The sequence below is a fragment of the Salvelinus sp. IW2-2015 genome, linkage group LG20, assembly GCF_002910315.2.
Source record: "Salvelinus sp. IW2-2015 linkage group LG20, ASM291031v2, whole genome shotgun sequence".
NCBI classification, from domain to species: Eukaryota; Metazoa; Chordata; class Actinopteri; order Salmoniformes; family Salmonidae; genus Salvelinus; species Salvelinus sp. IW2-2015.
Window position 1 is genome coordinate 47,105,324 of NC_036860.1, and position 18,006 is coordinate 47,123,329.

The window sequence follows — 18,006 nt, forward strand, 5'->3', positions numbered from 1 at the left end:
CCCTTGCCCTAAGGGGACAAATAAAGATGTATTGAAATGGCTTGAATACTGGAGCCACACTAAGAACACATGCAACTCTTGATAGTTTAAAGGCTGCCAGTGTGCAAATAATGTAGGACATGAGTCACAAATTACATTCAGCCGTGGGCCGATATTTCCTTGAGCGGATGGTCGGAAGGCAAGAACATAGTTAAATAATTTGTACACTGCAAATTGACTGCAGTAATTCCAAACAGATAAAGTATTTGACAAAAACAGATGGTTTGGGATGAGTTGGACCGCAGAGTGAAGGAAAAGCAGCCAACAAGTGCTCAGAATATGTGGGAACTCCTTCAAGACTGTTAGAAAAGCATTCCAGCTGAACTGTCATCAAACCAAAGGGTGTCTACTTTGAAGAATCTCAAATATAAAATATATTTTGATTTAACACTTGTGTGACGTCTGGTGGATGTGCGTCTGCAACCTTTTTCCGCGGTTTCTTTCTGCGGCGAGTCAGTGGACAAGTGAAAATCGGGGGTTATCCATCGTATTTAACAAGATACCGAGTTTCGCAAGAAAAAATATTTTGCATCTTCAAAGTCGTAGGCATGTTGTGTAAATCAAATTATACAAACCCCCCAAAAATCTATTTTAATTCCAGGTTGTAAGGCAACAAAATAGGAAAAATGCCAAGGGGGGTGAATACTTTCGCAAGCCACTGTACATATTGATTTGCACTAATTAGAGGTACTCACTCAATCATTGTCAAGACACCACACATGTTCGTTCACTGGTGTACCTATTGGTCATCTACATGTCATAGCAGTGCGGAAATAGGTTAGGTTGCTTAGTATGATGACAGGCAGGCAGCCTTGCTAAAGGTCTGTGGACAAGACAGCTTTCGCTCTCTAAGCTCTTCATGGATATGGAATTGAATCATATTTCCCGATATTAATCTTCTTAGATTTGATTGACTGTTCAAATTAATAGTGGTTCCTTTTCCCTCACTATATTCCACTGGCAAAATGCATGATAAACTGGTGACTGTTTGAAATCAAACATGCTCCCTATCCTTGCCACTTAACACACTTTAGAATTACATTCACCACAATGTAATTAATGTGCCTGAAAATCATGCCAGTGCACCAGAAAGGATGCAGTGCCACCTAGTGGCCAGAGGGTTTATCACGTTGAGCACTTATTAGTATTATTATGTCTCTGAACATTTTCATGAGAGCCCCAGTGAATGTGTTTGCAGAGCAGAGGTATTGTTTCTGTCGGTGTTTGCCGTGTTGACATTTCATTTGATTTATTGCGTGATTTCAGCTCGAGACCTCCCCGACATCCTAGGGAGAGACATTCCATGAGGTAGAATCTGATGACTTCACTCCTCTGTATCAGTGTAATTAAAAATAGTGTACTTAAAAATAAAAAGTATTTGCATGATGAGGAATATGTTCAAAACCTTTACTTCTTTTTAGTTCTTAGCTAGTAGTAACTTCTGTTTGTGTTGTCTCAACAGAATTTCAGCCAGGCATACAGTGCTATGAAAAAGTATTTGCCCCCTTGCTGATATATTTTTTGCACATTTGTCACACTTAAATGTTTCAAATCATCAAACTAAATTAAATATTACACAAAGATAACACAAGTAAACACAATGCAGTTTAAGTGATTTTATTTATTAAGGGGAAAAAGCAATCCGAACCTTCATGGCCCTATGTGAAAAAGTAATTGCCCCCTAAACCTAATAACTGGTTGTGCCACCCTCAGCAGCAACAACTGCAATCAAGCGTTTGCGATAACTGGCAATGAGTCTTTCACATTGCTGTGGAGGAATTTTGGCCCACTCTTCTTTGCAGAATTGTTTTAATTCAGCCACATTGGAGGGTTTTCGAGCATGAACCGCCTTTTTAAGGTCACGCCACAGCATCTCAATCGGATTCAAGTCCGGACTTTGACTAGGCCACTCCAAAACCTTCATTTTGGGTTTTTTAAGCCATTCAGAGGAGGACTTGCTGGTGTGTTTTGGATCATTGTCCTGCTGCAGAACCCAAGTGCGCTTCAGCTTGAGGTCACGAACTGATGGCCGGACATTCTCCTTCAGGATTTTTTGGTAGAGAGTAGAGTTCATGGTTCCATCAATCACAGCAAGTCATCCAGGTCCTGAAGCAGCAAAGCAGCCCCAGACCATCACACTACCACCACCATATGACTGTTGGTATGATGTTCTTTTTCTGAAATGCTGTGTTACTTTTACGCCAGGTGTAACTTGACGCACACCTTCCAAAAAGTTCAACTTTTGCTTCGGAAGTCCACAGAATATTTTCCCAAAAGTCTTGGGGATCATCAAGATGTTTTTTGCCAAAAGTAAGACGAGCCTTTATGTTATTTTTGGTCAGCAGTGGTTTTCGCCTTGGAACTCTGCCATGGATGCCATTTTTGCCCAGTCTCTTTCTTATGGTTGAGTCATGAACACTGACCTTAACTGAGGCAAGTGAGGCCTGCAGTTCTTTAGATATTGTTGTGGGTTCTTTTGTGTCCTCTTGGATGAGTCGTCACTGCGCTCTTGGGGTAATTTTGGTAGGCCCGCCACTTCTGGGAAGGTTCACCACTCTTCCAAATTTTCTCAATTTGTGGATAATGGCTCTCACCATGGTTCGCTGGAGTCCCAAATCTTTAGAAATGGCTTTGTAACCCTTGCCAGACTGATAGATGTCAATTACTTTGTTTCAAATCTGTTCCTGAATTTCTTTGGATCGCGGTATGATGTCTTGCTTTTTGAGATCTTTTGGCCTACTTCATTTTGTCAGAAAGGTTCTATTTAAGTGATTTCTTGATTCAACAGGTCTGGCAGTAATCAGGCCTCGGTGTGGCTAGTGAAATTGAACTCAACTTTCCAAAAAATTTGATTAACCACAGTAAATTCATGATTTAACAAGGGGGGCAATTACTTTGTCATATAGGGCCATGAAGGTTTGGATAGCTTTTTCCCCTTAATAAATAAAATTATCACTTAAACTGCATTTTGTGTTTACCTGGGTTATCTTTGTGTAATATTAAAATTTGTTTGATGATCTGAAACATTTAAGTGTAACAAATGTGCAAAAAAAATAAGAAATCAGGAAGGGGGCAAATACTTTTTCACAGCACTGTATATGAAGATCCTCTACAAATGTGATATATTCCATCCTCAAACCTGCTCTGAAAGAAAAGGGGCATGCTTTGTCAATACATCCAATAGACTGAAGAATTTTGTCAGAATGTAGTTAATCATTCACTGTTGTATTTCTATGGGTTTTATCTGTGTATTCCTTGTCAAACGGGAAATGTATGTCTGAGCTTCTTTTTCTCGACTTTTCCACTCTGAAATGTCCAAATTGTGCATACCATCAAATTCCACTTTAAATCTGGTCAGCGTTTCTCGAGTGGTTTGTTTCTTCTGAGTTTTATGATACATTAAAACAGTTTGTGGCAATAATAATGACGACAATAGAATACATTGAAAAATATATATTTTAATTATTTGACTTTTTTAGACTTTCTGTTGAGAGAAAACAACCTAGAATTAACTACCATAACTGAATAAATAAAATGGCAGCAGTACATGCAAGCCCGCTAGACTAGTTCCTAAAAGACCTGCATGGAATGTGCTTTTCTTGTTTCCAGGATAATCTTTGCATTGTTTGTGTCAGACTGAGGAGCACAGGTTAAGGCGGCGTACAGAGCAAAGCTGCATTCTTCAGCAGGGTAACAAGTCCTTTTGAAATAAGTGGACAAATTTACATCGGACAGAGAGAGGGACCATTCAATGGTTGGTTCTCATAATATGGTATCCCAATGAATGGCCCTGGAGGGCTGACTAGTCTGTCCCAAAGTACCTCTGGCCAAAGTGTGTGGGAGCCACAGGGTACACCTCGGTGGTCAGTATGGTGATCTCTGGGAACTCTTGAATGATGGACACAACCATTAGAGTTGAGGGCTCTATTTTAACAAACATAATGCCATGGTAAATCTTAGCGCTGGCGGTAACGTCATAGGTTTGGGAGTGTGTCAGTAATAATTGCTATTTTCACAACCGGAATTAAGGGTGCAGTAGCTAGTGATGGCACGAAAGGGCTGGGTTTTGATAAACAAGTTGTGGGTGTGTCAAGGCTTGTGTCAATGCTTGGCCCCTCACTGGCAAATCAGAACATGCTCAATGGCTAAATACACTACCGGTCAAATGTTTTAGAACACCTACTCATTCAAGGGTTTTTCTTTATTTTGACTATTTTCTACATTGTAGAATAATAGCAAAGACATCAAAACTATGAAATAACATATATGGAATCATGTAGTAACCAAAAAAAAGTGTTAAACAAATCAAAATCTGTTTTATATTTGAGGTTCTTCAAATAGCCACCCTTTGCCTTGATGACAACTTTGCACACTCTTGGCATTATCTCAACCAGCTTCACCTGGAATGCTTTTCCAACAGTCTTGAATGAGTTCCCACATACGCTGAGCGCTCATCCCAAACCATCTCAATTTGGTTGAGGTCGAGGGATTGTGGAGGCCAGGTCATCTGATGCAGCACTCCATCACTCTCCTTCTTGGTAAAATAGCCCTTACACAGCGGAGGTGTGTTGGGTCATTGTCCTGTTGAAAAACAAATGATAGTCCCACTAAGCCCAAACCAGATGGCATTGCGTATCGCTGCAGAATGCTGTGGTAGCCATGCTGGTTAAGTGTGCCTTGAATTCTAAACAAATCACAGTGTCACCAGTAAAGCACCCACACACCAAAACACCACCTCCTCCATGTTTTACGGTGTGAACCACACATGCGGAGATCATCCGTTCACCTACTCTGCGTCTCACAAAGACACGGTGGTTGGAACCAGCAGACCAAAGGACAGATTTCCACCGGTCTAATGTCCATTGCTCGTGTTTCTTGGCCCAAGAAAGTCTCTTCTTATTGGTGTCCTTTAGTAGTGTTTTCTTTGCAGCAATTCGACCATGAAGGCCTGATTCACGAAGTCTCCTCTGAACAGTTGATGGTGAGATGTGTCTGTTACTTGAACTCAGTGAAGCATTTATTTGCCATTTCTGAGGCTGGTAACTAATGAACTTATCCTCTGCGGCAGAGATAACACTGGGTCTTCCTTTCTTGTGGCAGTCCTCATGAGAGCCAGTTTCGTCATAGCGCTCGATGGTTTTTGCGACTGCACTTGAAGAAACTTTCAAAGTTCTTGAAATGTTCCGTATTGACTGACCTTCATGTCTTAAAGTAATGGTGGACTCTTGTTTTCTCTTTGCTTATTTGAGCTGTTCTTGCCATAATATGGACTTGGTCTTTTACCAAATTGGGCACTCTTCTGTATACCACCCCTACTTTGTCACAACATAACTGATTGTCTCAAACACATTAAGAAGGAAAGAAATTCCACAAATTAACTTTTAACAAGGCACACCTGTTAATTGAAATGCATTCCAGGTGACTACCTCAAGAAGGTGGTTGAGAGAATGCCAAGAGTGTGCAACGCTGKCATAGAGGCAAAGGGTGGCTACTTTGAAGAATCTCAAATATAAAATACATTTTGATTTGTTTAACACTTTTTGGTTACTACATGATTCCATATGTGTTATTTTATAGTTTTGATGTCTTCACTATTATTCTACAATGTAGAAAATAGTAAAAAATAAAGAAAAACCCTTGAATAAGTAGGTGTCCAAACTTTTGACTGGTACTGTACATTCAAATTAAATCAATATATTTGACTGATACTGTATGTTTTTGTGCAATATACCAAATGGCTGTATGGCAAGAATCAAGGTTTTGTTGTTTTTACGAGGGTTTGAGTTATAACATTGGCAAATGCATCATCTTGCTCTGTCAACCCATAGTGAACCGAACCATGCCCCAACGGTGTCACAACACATGCACAAAAGTTGTCCACAAATCACAATCCTGGACAGCCTTTCCCCAAGTTGTAACCATGCCCATGAAGTGTAGCGGCAGGCATTCTACAATGAGGAAGCCAGCTCAGCCTCTCGTGAGAATGAAATCATTCCCAAAAAGGGTAGCAATGTTTGTTCTATTATAAGGAAGTGGTTCAAGTTTGAGAAGTTACATGTTCAGCAAACCAATGTCCTGTGCAAAGTGTGTCGAAAGACAATTGCTACGCAATATGGCAGCACAGCTAACATGCTGACTAAACCGAGCACGCATGCCATCGTGCGCATGTTGATTTTGTCCATCCACATCAGATGTGATCAGGACGCGCAGGTTGAAATATCAAAACGAAGTCTGAACCACCTATATTTATTTTGGAATAGGTCGAAACGCATTAAACATTCATGGCCATTTAGCAAGCTTGCTTTTGCTAGCTAATTTGTCCTGGGATATAAATGTTGGGTTGTTATTTTACCTGAAATGCACAAGGTCCTCTACTCTACTATTAATCCACAGATACTTAGTTCGTTTTTAGTCATCTCTCCTCCTTCAGTCTCTTTCTTCTTTTTCTGACTTTATATGGCAGTTGGCAACCAACTTTAAGGTGCATTACCACCACCAACTGGGCTGGAGTCTGGACCTCAGTTCAGATTTAAAATCACCCTTGTGGGTATATGCTCCTAAAAACTAATGAGGATATGGGAGAGGCGGGACTTGCGGCGCGTCAAGCATAAAAAATAGAACCAAGCTGCATTTTAGTGCCTGGCTACGCAGACGCTCGCAAGCAGTTTGGATGAAATTATTGAATAACATGTACATTTATTTTGTGTCGTTCATAAGAACAGCCTTTAGCCTCGGGCCTTATTGCTTAAATATACCATAGCTGCATAATTTTCAAACATCATCCCATATGACAAGAACAGTTTGAGGTGGAAGGAGATAACAGATGCGGTGACCTATCATATAGCAAAATATATGGTCCCCATCTATACAGTGGAGAAGCCTGGCTTCAAAAAGCTGCTAAACACAATTGACCCCAAATATCAGCTACCAAGCCGCAAGTATTTTGCAGAAGAAGCATTGCCGCGGTTATACATTGCTACCCGCCAAATAGTCACTGAGAAGCTGGCTAATGTGTCTTACTTTTCCACCACAACCGATCTATGGTCGAGCAGAATGTCGGAGCCATACCTAAGCTTGACAGTCCACTATATAGATGAAAAATAGACATTGCTTAATGTATGCCTCAAGACGTCATACTTCCCCGATGACCATACCAGTGAAACAATAGCCCAGGGTCTCAAAGACGCACGAAGACAGACAGGTGTGCATGACAACCGACAGGAACATGATAAAAGCATTGCGCTTGAGCAGGTATGTCCTTAAAAACAAGCGCAAAAGTTACAATTTCAAGCAGCGTAAATGGGAAGTTTTAAAAGCACAGTGCCCATGGAAGGAGACGTGTGCCTTTTGTGCTGGTGAATCTCGTAATTAGAAACATAAAAATACTATTGGTTTCCCACCCATTTAATTTGATTAAAAGCCAAGCATAGCCTGCCCTCCCCCTTAATCAAGGCTGGTTTAGCAGCAACGCATAGGTGTGTCTTTAAGTCCTGGCCATTAGCCAAAAGTAGCCTATAAATAAAAGGGGGTTTAAATGGTCTACTGCGAGTGCTTTGAAATATTTTGGAGMGTTTTTGCTCTAATGCTTTTTAATTATTCACAATTCACATGCCTGCATTTGGCTTGTTCAAGTAGGCTATCCATCCCTATTTTCATAGAGTGCCCCTCGCCCGATGGCCATATTTGAGGTGTCTTTAAAAACAAGCCTCAAATATGGCCACCCCTCCCACCTTAGCGCAAGCAAGCTGATGTTAAACGGGTAAATTGCCGAACCTGGCGTTAAGGCTGGAAAATGCCACTGTGTCAGTTTTGCATGACGAAATTGCAAACTAACACACGCTTCACACTTGCGCAGTTACAAATAGAGCCCTGAATGAATGGAAAACAGGGTGTAGTATGAAACCCTAGAATGTTGAACCTTATGGAGTCTACTTCCATATTAAGCTAGGGACTATAGGTGAGGCAGTGTTATATAGGTGAGGCGTACTGTGAGGGGTGGAGAAGTGGCTCAGGAGGATATGTTTGGCCCAGAGACCATGTTCAGTCAGAACTCTCACAGCCTCAATCACTGTGTTACCTGTACCTGAAGGCAGAACATATGTATATTAGATAGCATAAAAACAGGACACATCACAGTGACTTGACTGAGGAACAGGCAACATTAATGAAGTCTTGAAGAAAAGTCTGTCCTTAGTACTAGCCTTGAGTTATCATCTATGACTCATCTGCTGATACTTTCTATAAAAGAACATGTCATTTTGATCTGTCTCAAGGCAGGTTTTCATGCTCCCAGGGAGGGATGCTAGTTAGAGGACAAAAAGATGACCATTACTTCACTCTCAGTGGCTCCATTTGGCCTATTCATAATTTTCATTGCCGTCCAGTGAGCTCTTTATGGTTTCCCTCAGAAACGTGTAATTATCTGCCTGGGGTAAATGATGCTGAAAAATATGAAGCACGCTACCTACCAAGGTCATTTTCAGAGCCGAATAAAAGACACCTTCCCACAATTATCTTAGCTGGAAGGTGTAATTTAACAGAAATCGTGTTGCAGAGAGCAAATCAAGTGGAAAAGTCTCACTGTCAAGTGTTCTTCATAAAAACAGGGGATGCCCATGACTACTACACTATTGCCTTGCTAACGGGAGCAATTTAGTCCTAATTTCTGGTAATTTCAAAAAGTGACTCCTACAGCACAGTTCCTTGGGCCCAGGGCAGAGCGACACTTCACATGAACTCTTTGTCCTGAGGAGGAGTTAGTACTGTATTGAGTCTGTTGGTGATCCATACTTGACATGATGATACATACTTAGTGAGAATGGGATACATTAGGAGGACTTTCCTCCTGTTGATATCTAGGGGGAACTTGGCGTTGTAAACTTTGGTCTTCTGAGTGTCCTCGTCACTCTGGATGAGGATCTTACCGATACGGATGGACCGGCAGCAGTCTCTGAGTCCCTGCTCCACGGCCTCGCCTACACACACACACACAGAAATGGATAGATGTTGAATTCCACGCAGTTCATTCAAATGAAACCTCATACAAGACGTAGTAATGATGAGCAACTGATAAGTCAAACAGTAATTGGATAATGCTATGTATGTCAGGTGCTTATAGGCAAATCTACCAGTCAGGAGTTCTAGTCAGAGACCAATTCAGATGTATTTTTCCTTTAATCTCCTATATAATCAGTGTCTTACCGCTTCTCATAATGCTGACACCGCAGTTGCCTTTCTCAAACTTCACGCCATCATACTTATGCCCTGAAGGAAGAGTTGGGAGAGAGAGAGAGATATTAAAATAGTCAGTTCTAGTCTTGGTGAGACATTTTACAGTAATGCATAGTATTTGCCCAATTTCTATAATTTCAAACGAATTTCACTCAATATGTCTAACCTGTGGGAGTGGTCACTGTACACTCGCTGTATGGCAGCTGATTGAGTCCCTCTTCAACCACTACTCTCATCTGTGGAAAAACAGAGTGGGTCAAAACAATACAGTGTGCATTATACAAATGAGTCACTCACAAAATCTCTAGTTTGAAAGCGACTGTTTTTCTGGAAGCTGTGCTGCACCATTTTCCCCAATGTGGGCCAGCCCCTTAGCAATTAGAGTTCTAGCCAATGAGCTTCAGCTCCTCACCATTTTCACGGACCCAGATCCCGTCACACTGAGCCTCCTACTCATGGGACGCTATGATGTATCTCTTCCTCAGGTTTTGTATGACTCCAGTAACATCCTAGGGAAACACCGCTGGAGGCATAGCCAAGTCCTTGCCGATCACTTTAGGTCCCAGTTCGTTCGCTATTACTTGTCAAGTCTACAGGAAGGACAAGTGTAGGAAGGATGGAAGGGAACTTACTGTGGATCAAGTGGTTCTCATCGTGGACCCTCAGCTCCCTCAAGCTTTCTGGCCTGTTGGGAAGGCTTCCCCCGGAACTGATGGACATATTTGGACTGCTTCTATCCAGGTCAAGGGTTGGACTTAGCTACGACCAGTGGCTCGGCTGGTGCAGCTCCCAGCCATCCTTGATGACGATGCAGAAGAACCTGTCACCTAGAACAGACTTTCCATCTGGTTTGAATGTCATAGCAGACATTTGGGGCGGCTGTGTAAAAAAGCCTGTCCCTTTAAGAACTCAGTGATGACGTCACAGATATCACAAGCTGGCAGAGTGTTTAGTTCATTACCAAGTGCAGCTTGCCACCTACAGTGGTTCTTCCTTTAAACGTTGAGTCCTACTGCAGCACAGCTTGCAGGCTGCCGCAGAATTCTATGGCACGTTATTTTAAGTGTCAGCCATTGTTGCCATTAATGCTCTAGTGCTCGTTTGACCATCAGAGGGCATCTTTGAGAAGCATTTGACTGTTTTTAATATTGGCTGTACTAGAGAATTTAAAACCTTTTTTTTGTAAGAACATAGTATATGGGATTGATTTAAAGAAATTTAGCTTAATTAATTTGATTAATATTATGGTGTTTCTATTCCAAGAAAAACAAAAAACGAAACGCTCAGAGTTTCCATTAGGAAAATATGGCGCTGTACAACGGGACCGGTCGGGAGTAGGCTTCTAAGTGACTGCGAGTGAAGAGCAAAATAATCCTAACATTTCCACATCCTAATTGTAGTCTAACCAATACCCAAACGGAGATGAAAATAAGACCAGTCCCCATGCTTGTCTCAGAGCAGCGCGAAAAGGTGCTTGAGGATTATGGTCACGCACACTTCTATTCGCCTGTGTAGGCTACAACACTGTAAAGTAGGCCGGAAAATGCTAAAAATATTGCTTAAATAAATCAACTACTGGTCTTTACTTTATATATATATATATATATATTAGAATTTCGGCTGTCAGAAGTATTAAAATCAGCCAATGTCAGCCTTTTAAATGCTTTATTATCCAAATGTTTAAAGTGCGTGTGGGAAACGGAGAGAATGCATTTGACTGTTTTTAATATTGTCCATCAACCAATAACACAGCATCTACCGGGGAAGAAATATGTAAATTGAATTCAGAGAGTTAAGCAGGGTGATTTTTCCACAAATAGGCAGGATCTTAACTTCTCTGCGCACGGATCCCTTTTACGGGATCATTTTCCTAAACAACCGCTGAATTGCAGGGCGCAAAATGTTGCTAAAAATATTTATAATCATGCAATCACAAGTAAAATATACCAAAACACAGCTTAGCTTGTTGTTAATCCACCTATCGTGTCAGATTTTGAAAATATGCTTTACAGAGAAAGAAATCCAAGCTTTTGTGAGTGTATCAATCAATGCTAGAACAGCTAGCCCCAAATTAGCATGGTCACGAAAGTCAGAAAAGCAATAAAATGAATCGCTTACCTTTGATAATCTTCGGATGTTTGCACTCACGAGACTCCCAGTTACACAACAAATGTTCTTTTTGTTCGATAAATATTACTTTTATAAGAAAAAAACGCCGTTTAGGTTGCGCGTTATGTTCAGAAAACTACAGCCTCGTTCCGTTCTACGAACAGTCCAAAAAGTATCCGTAATGGTCGTAGAAACATGTCAAATATTTTTTATAATCAATCCTCGGGTTGTTTTTAACAAACATAATCGATAATATTTCAACCGGACCGTAACCTATTCAATAAGAGAGAAAAAGAAAATAGAGAACTCCCCTCTCGCGCGTAGGAACTATTCAGAGGACACCTGACTACTTTTGAAAAATCTAGCTCATTTTTCAAAATAAAAGAATTCTATAAAAGCCTGAAACTATGTCTAAAGCCTGGTCACAGCCTGAGGAAGCCATTGGAAAAGGAATCTGGTTGATACCCCCTTTAAATGGAAGAAAGACAGGCCAGGAAACAAAGATTTTTTAACAAAAATATCACTTCCCGGGTTAGATTTCCTCAGGTTTTCGCCTCAGTTTTGGAAAATTTGGAGTGTTTTCTATCCTAATCTGTAAATTATATGCATATTCTACGATCTGGACCTGAGAAATAGTCCGTTTACCTTGGGAACGTTATTTTTTATTTTTTTTACTATTTTTTGCTAACTGTCTATTAAAATTTATTGGAGTGAGATCATTTCTTTCTTTCGGGATATGTATACCGAGTATGTCCACATCCCCGTCAGTCCATTTTATTGGTTAACTACATGGTAATGTAAAAGTTATATTTTTTTGTGATCCAATATGTAATATATGGTGCAGTTTGAGGCCATGAGGCGGAGAGTGATGCGGGCGCTGGAGATAAAATAAACAAGGAAAAATAAAGCTTGCAACACACATCTGATTATTCAAAATGAATAGGATTTATTTTGTTTACATTCTTCATTGTAACCACAATGTCCCAAATAATCGAACACACACAACATTAGCAGATTAACTTGAGCAGTCTAACATGTATTTATTAAAGACTATCAGACTGAAAACACATTTTCATTAATTACGAACAGATAGTCAATTTGTGCCACAGTTTAGACTACCGATAGCGTTCCAACTCCCCCTTGTGATAGTGTGGTGCAATGACAGAATGCCACCATCTACCACTAATGGTCGCAGCATAAGCTTAAAACTTTAAAAGAAGAACCACTGTACTGCTGTGAACACAAATGTCAGTTTTGGACATTATTTCCTTTCTGACCAATTTATTCATCACTGTGCGTGAATACCAAAACTACCACATCTTGCATGGATAAATGGACAGTTAATTGGATAATCACAGCTGAGTGACGTTGCACAGAATTTCAAACATTGTTAATTTCCAATTAATATTAAAGAACCCTAAACTGAGGAATTGTCTCTCTCACCATCTCTCTAAAAGGTGTTCAATCTCAATAACTTTACCTACTCAATCAGTGCATATATTTCAGAGGCATCACCCTCTAATTCAAAAACCAAAATGTAAAACAAAGTTACTTTTGTATATAAGTGGGGTTAGGGTGGTGAGTTTCCTATTAAACTAAAGAGATTTGGGTATCTAGAAAGGTGTCATGTAAGCAGCTTTTTCTAATGCTTCGAGCACATCGATGACTAGCAGTCGAAGAGAGCCCCTGAGGACAACGAGGTCTTCGTGGTTACGGTCTCCATGTAGGACATACGTGTTAGCCCTTGCAAGGCCAGACAACATCCCTAGCCGCGCCCTCAGAACATGTTTAACCAGTTGCCTGTTGTGTTTTTGGCAGGTGTTGGAACTGGTTCAGGGAACAGTAAAATAATTTTATCCAAGGAACAGAAACGGAACCGGGAACGAAAATGATCTATACTGTTCTGGAACAGAACCGTTATTTTAAAAGAAAGTAAACCGGTTAATAACATTATTTTACGTTCCAGGCATTTTTTTCTAGTCCCACAAAAAAACACAACAAAGCAACTATGCAAAGCCCTCACTCTGTCATTCGAAAAGGTACTCCAGCATCTGCCTGCAAGCTGAAAATCTTTGCCACTGTGTGTGCGTGTTTAGGCTACCTGCCCCTCCCCCCTCTGAAGCATAGGCTACTTTACTGACGTTAGAAGCATGAGAAAATAGGGCTCGATTTTTTTTCATTAGCTACAGATGAATGGATGAACTTTTTCAATGCTAGTTAAGGATACTATAGGCCTAGTTATCACATTGGTATAATTCTGTGGACCTAATTCAGATAATGCATGTCATAACAAGATGCCTAGTGCTTCAAGCCTGCTCCTCAACCTTCTCTCGCTTTCTCTCCACTCGTAAAATGTTTGTCACATCTTGCACCATAGGCTACCCTTATCTGTCCACCACACATGTAAACAACTAGATTGCCTGTTCTATCCACACTGACTGGTGAAGTAACTTAATGAGCAAAATCAACAAAAACTGATTTCACAGGTTAAAAAAAGGAACAGAAAGGAACAATATAAACCAGTACTTTTTGGGGTTCGAACCGGTTCTGAACTTTTTTTGCTGGTGGGAAACAGTGGAACGTAACAAAAAAATAGTGGTTCTGTTCAGAACAAAACTATCGGAAAATTATTTGGTCCCAACCCCTGTTTTTTTACATGTTCAATCTCTCTCTAGCACAGGCTGATATCCCCACCTGCTTCAGGATGTCCATTATCATCCCTGTGCCCAAGAAAGGGAAAGTAACTGTACCGACCCACAGCACTCACTTCTGTAGTCATGAAGTGCTTCGAGAGGCTAGACAAAGACCACATCACCTCCTCCCTCACCAACACACTCGACCCGCTCCAATTGCCTACCACCCTGACAGGTCCACGAACGACACAATCGCCATTGCACTGCACACTACCCTCACCCACCTGGACAAAAGGAATGCATATGTGAGGATGCTGTTTATCAACTACAGCTCGGCCTTCAATACCATAGTGCCCTCTAAGCTCACGGCCCTGAACTACTCCCTATGCAACTGGGTCCTGGACATCCTGACGGGCCGCCCCCCCCAGGTGGTGACATTACGTCCTGTACACTGATTCTCAACAAAGGGGCCCCACAAGGGTATGTCCTCAGTCCCCTCCTGTATACACACGACTGCGTGGCCTCACACAGTTCCAACTCCATCATCAAGTTCGCTGACGACACGACAGTAGTAGGCCTGATTACCAAAAACAACGAGATGGCCTACAGGGAGGAGGTAGGCACTCTCACGGCATTGTGCCAGGGAAACAACCTCTTCCTCAATGTCAGCAAAACAAAAGAGCTGATTGTGAACTTCAGAAGGAACCAGGCTGGGCACGCCCCTATCCTCATCAATGGGCCCATGATGGAGACGGTCGAAAACTTCAAGTTCCTCGGCGTACACATCTTCGAGGAGCTGAAATGGTCAAACCACATGGACACTGTGGTGAAGAAGGCAACCTCAGGATGCTGAAGAAATCGGCCTGTCTCCAAGGGCCCTCAGTGTTCCACAGGAGCACCATCGAGAGCATACTGTCAGGCTGTATCACAGCCTGGTACGGCCGCTGAGTGCAAGGCGCTACAGAGGGTGGTACGCTCAGCTGAACGCACAATTGAAGCTTACTTCATTATTCAATGTTTTTTTAGTTTTTTACTGCATCAGGGATAGCATAGCGTACACAGACATTTCGGCTTTACAGCCTTCACCCTAGCCATAAATATTCTCCCTGTTTCCATCACTCAGGACAGTATAAGAGCATCATGGCAAAAACTGAAAGACTGGCCAATAGCTTCTTCCCCCAGACAATCAGGCTGCTGAATAGCCACCACTAGTCAGATACACCCCACCCCCCCTCCGGACTTCCTCCCCTCTTCTGCTCCTCCTATGGACATTCCCATTTATCATCGCTATATATTATTATTTGTATGATCTATTTTTATTATTTTTATTGTTTTATTTAACTGTGTACTGCATTGTTGGAGCTCAGAAATTTCACTGTGTCCTGTAACTACATATGCAACCCTGTACATGTGACTATTAAACTCTGTTTCTCTAAAACTAGTGACGACCATGATCAACTTTCAAAAAAGAAACCTGTAGGCCTATTCGTGGTATCACCTTACAACAGCTTGTTATTCAAAATGGAAACTCAAATTGTGATTATTGCAATCATTTAATGTTCAGTTATCAGTATAGTGTCGATTGTTCTGTAAGGTCTAACATTATTTGTATTAGAAACCTTGTGCTATATAGTTTCTTTATTTGTACTATTTTCTACATTGTAGAATAATAGTGAAGACATCAAAACTATAAATAACACATATGGAATCATGTAGTCACCAAAAAAAGTGTTAAACAAATCAATATATATTTTTATATACATGTGGTTCCCACCATGAAGCAGGAGGTGTGATGGTGTGGGGGTGCATTGCTGGTGACACTGTCAGTGATTTATTTAGAATTCAAGGCACACCACTTAACCAGAATGGCTACCACAGCATTCTGCAGCGATACGCCATCCCATCTGGTTTGCACTTTGTGGGACTATCATTTGTTTTTCAACAGGACAATGACCCAAAACACACCTTGAGGCTGTTTAAGGGCTATTTTACCAAGAAGAAGAGTGATGGAATGCTGCATCAGATGACCTGGCCTCCACAATCACCCAACCTCAACCCAAATTAGATGGTTTGGGATCAGTTGGACCGCAGAGTGAAGGAAAAGCAGCCAACAAGTGCTCAGCATATATGGGAACTCCTTCAAGACTGCTGGAAAAGCATTCCTCATGAAGGTGGTTGAGAGAATGCCAAGAGTGTGCAAAGCTATCATTAAGGCAAAGTGTGGCTACTTTGAAGAATCTCAAATCTCAAATATATTTTGATTTGTTTAAAACTTTTTTGGTGACTACATGATTCCATATGTGTTATTTCATAGTTTTGATGTCTTCACTATTATTCTACAATGTAGAAAATAGTAAAAATAAAGAAAAACCCTTGAATGAGTAGGTGTGTCCAAACGTTTGACTGGTACTATAAATCCAGTGTAATATGACAGTTATAAATAGTAACATGGTGTCGATTGGCCATTCACTTGGTATACTATGTGTAATTTCCACATTATCAAACAGTCATCGTCTGGTGCATAATAATACAGATCAATACCCAGTGCCAGACACGCACTCTGTGGTATTATTATGTATTGACAAAAGATTACTCACTTGTCTCTAATGATAATTCTCGTATTTGGTCATTCAAAGGAAGCAGTTTTAATTGCGGTCCAGTCTTCCTCGGTAGTTCATTGTTGAACACATGATCTCAAGTTTCAGAGACCTCTGCATCTCTATGCGATTCTGGCAGGACGCTGTTGCCGCAGCTATTAAACCGAACATGCTTGGTGCTGCTCATTGCCGCGTGCTCATGACTGTCATTGTTGTTCAGCTGCTGATTTTGCAAGGCATTTTGATTTCCGTACCAGTAACGTTACCGTTGTCAAAATACGTTCTCATTGAATAAAGAACACGTTAAATAGTTAAATAAGCAGTTTAAGCGCTATATCCTTTTGCTATTCATATTAATGTCTTTGTAGACATTTTTTGTCTTCCCCGTTTCTGGGTGGAGGTATCAAAAAATATCCTTATTAGCATGAAGCTACAGGCACATAAACAGGAAATTAGGTCACACCTAATTCTCACCTCTGAATGGCCAGAATTTCTGTCCGTATGGACCGCTTGAGAGCGCATTCTGTCAATGAGTGCATGAGACTATTTTTAATGCCTACGATACAATGGGCGAGATGATGATGATGATGATAGTCAAGTGGCCTACATCGATTTGCCAAAGGTCCACAAGCTTCGGTCCAAAATAAGCCCATAGAAACGCATTGGGCTTATTTAGTACAGATTTAAGCTAAAGTGAAACCTCTCGCTTCGCTTCTTCTCCGTCTTAGAGCAACAGCAATCAGCAAACAGTCGGTGGTTGGATTTGAATAACGTTTATTGAAAAACTATGGTTTGAGGCGATCAACCAGTTAGCAAGTCGGACATTTCCGAGTTTCCTAGTTCCGACTAGCCCTTGAACGCGGCATAAATAATGGACAAAAATGTACTCTTGAAAAAATGATCAGTATTTTTTGTAACGTGGTTCCAATAATGAAAATGAAAGATCTTTCAAATTGATCACCTGACAATAGTTAAACAAATATCTACCTTCTTGAGGAAAATAGACTCATCATCACTTAATTTAGTAGTGATGTTTGGCCTTTGGAGGTTTAGTTTAGAAGGTTTCGTTTTCTTTCAGGAGTGCTTTCGTAAATTTGTTTATTTTTAGATTAGATATATTAACACCATGTTACAGTTGTAGGGTGCAATATTGCCTGGATTAGAGGAATTTGCACTTGCATCTGCGACCGCAGTCGTCCCAGTGGCAGCTGCGTTACGCTTCGAACACACCGGCTGCGTCATTGCATCACTGCTGCATAACATTTTGCGCAGCTAGGCAACTATACTGATGCAGGTACCTTTTGCAAATGGTCGCATGCGGTTGGACACATGGAAGAGAGAATAATTTTCGCAGTATCCTCAAAACCGTGTCTTTTTGACACAACTGCTGACAGCTA

The 18,006-nt window shown here is 41.0% G+C and overlaps 1 protein-coding gene across 1 annotated transcript; it reads right to left on the reverse strand.

Annotated features, from left to right (window-relative positions):
* Positions 1-3,455: 3,455 nt before the first annotated feature.
* Positions 3,456-17,073, reverse strand: LOC111980149 (uracil phosphoribosyltransferase homolog). Its single transcript, XM_024010804.2, has 8 exons — positions 16,610-17,073; positions 9,903-10,097; positions 9,683-9,793; positions 9,437-9,506; positions 9,241-9,303; positions 8,835-9,014; positions 8,027-8,122; positions 3,456-3,963 (listed from the first exon to the last, which is right to left on the reverse strand). The coding sequence occupies exons 3-8, from the start codon at positions 9,725-9,727 to the stop codon at positions 3,842-3,844; spliced, it is 576 nt and encodes a 191-aa protein (XP_023866572.1). The 5' UTR covers positions 9,728-9,793; positions 9,903-10,097; positions 16,610-17,073; the 3' UTR covers positions 3,456-3,841.
* Positions 17,074-18,006: the final 933 nt, after the last annotated feature.

What these genes read in the sequence shown, in the direction of transcription:
- LOC111980149 (XM_024010804.2), bottom strand. Translation starts at nt 9,727, where the DNA reads ATGAGTAGGAGGCTCAGTGTGACGGGATCTGGGTCCGTGAAAATG. An exon ending in TGTCAGCATTATGAGAAGCG is followed by an intron (nt 9,015 to 9,240) that starts GTAAGACACTGA and finishes GTGTGTGTGTAG; the next exon opens with GCGAGGCCGTGGAGCAGGGA. An exon ending in CACTAAGTATGTATCATCAT is followed by an intron (nt 8,123 to 8,834) that starts GTCAAGTATGGA and finishes TTCTGCCTTCAG; the next exon opens with GTACAGGTAACACAGTGATT.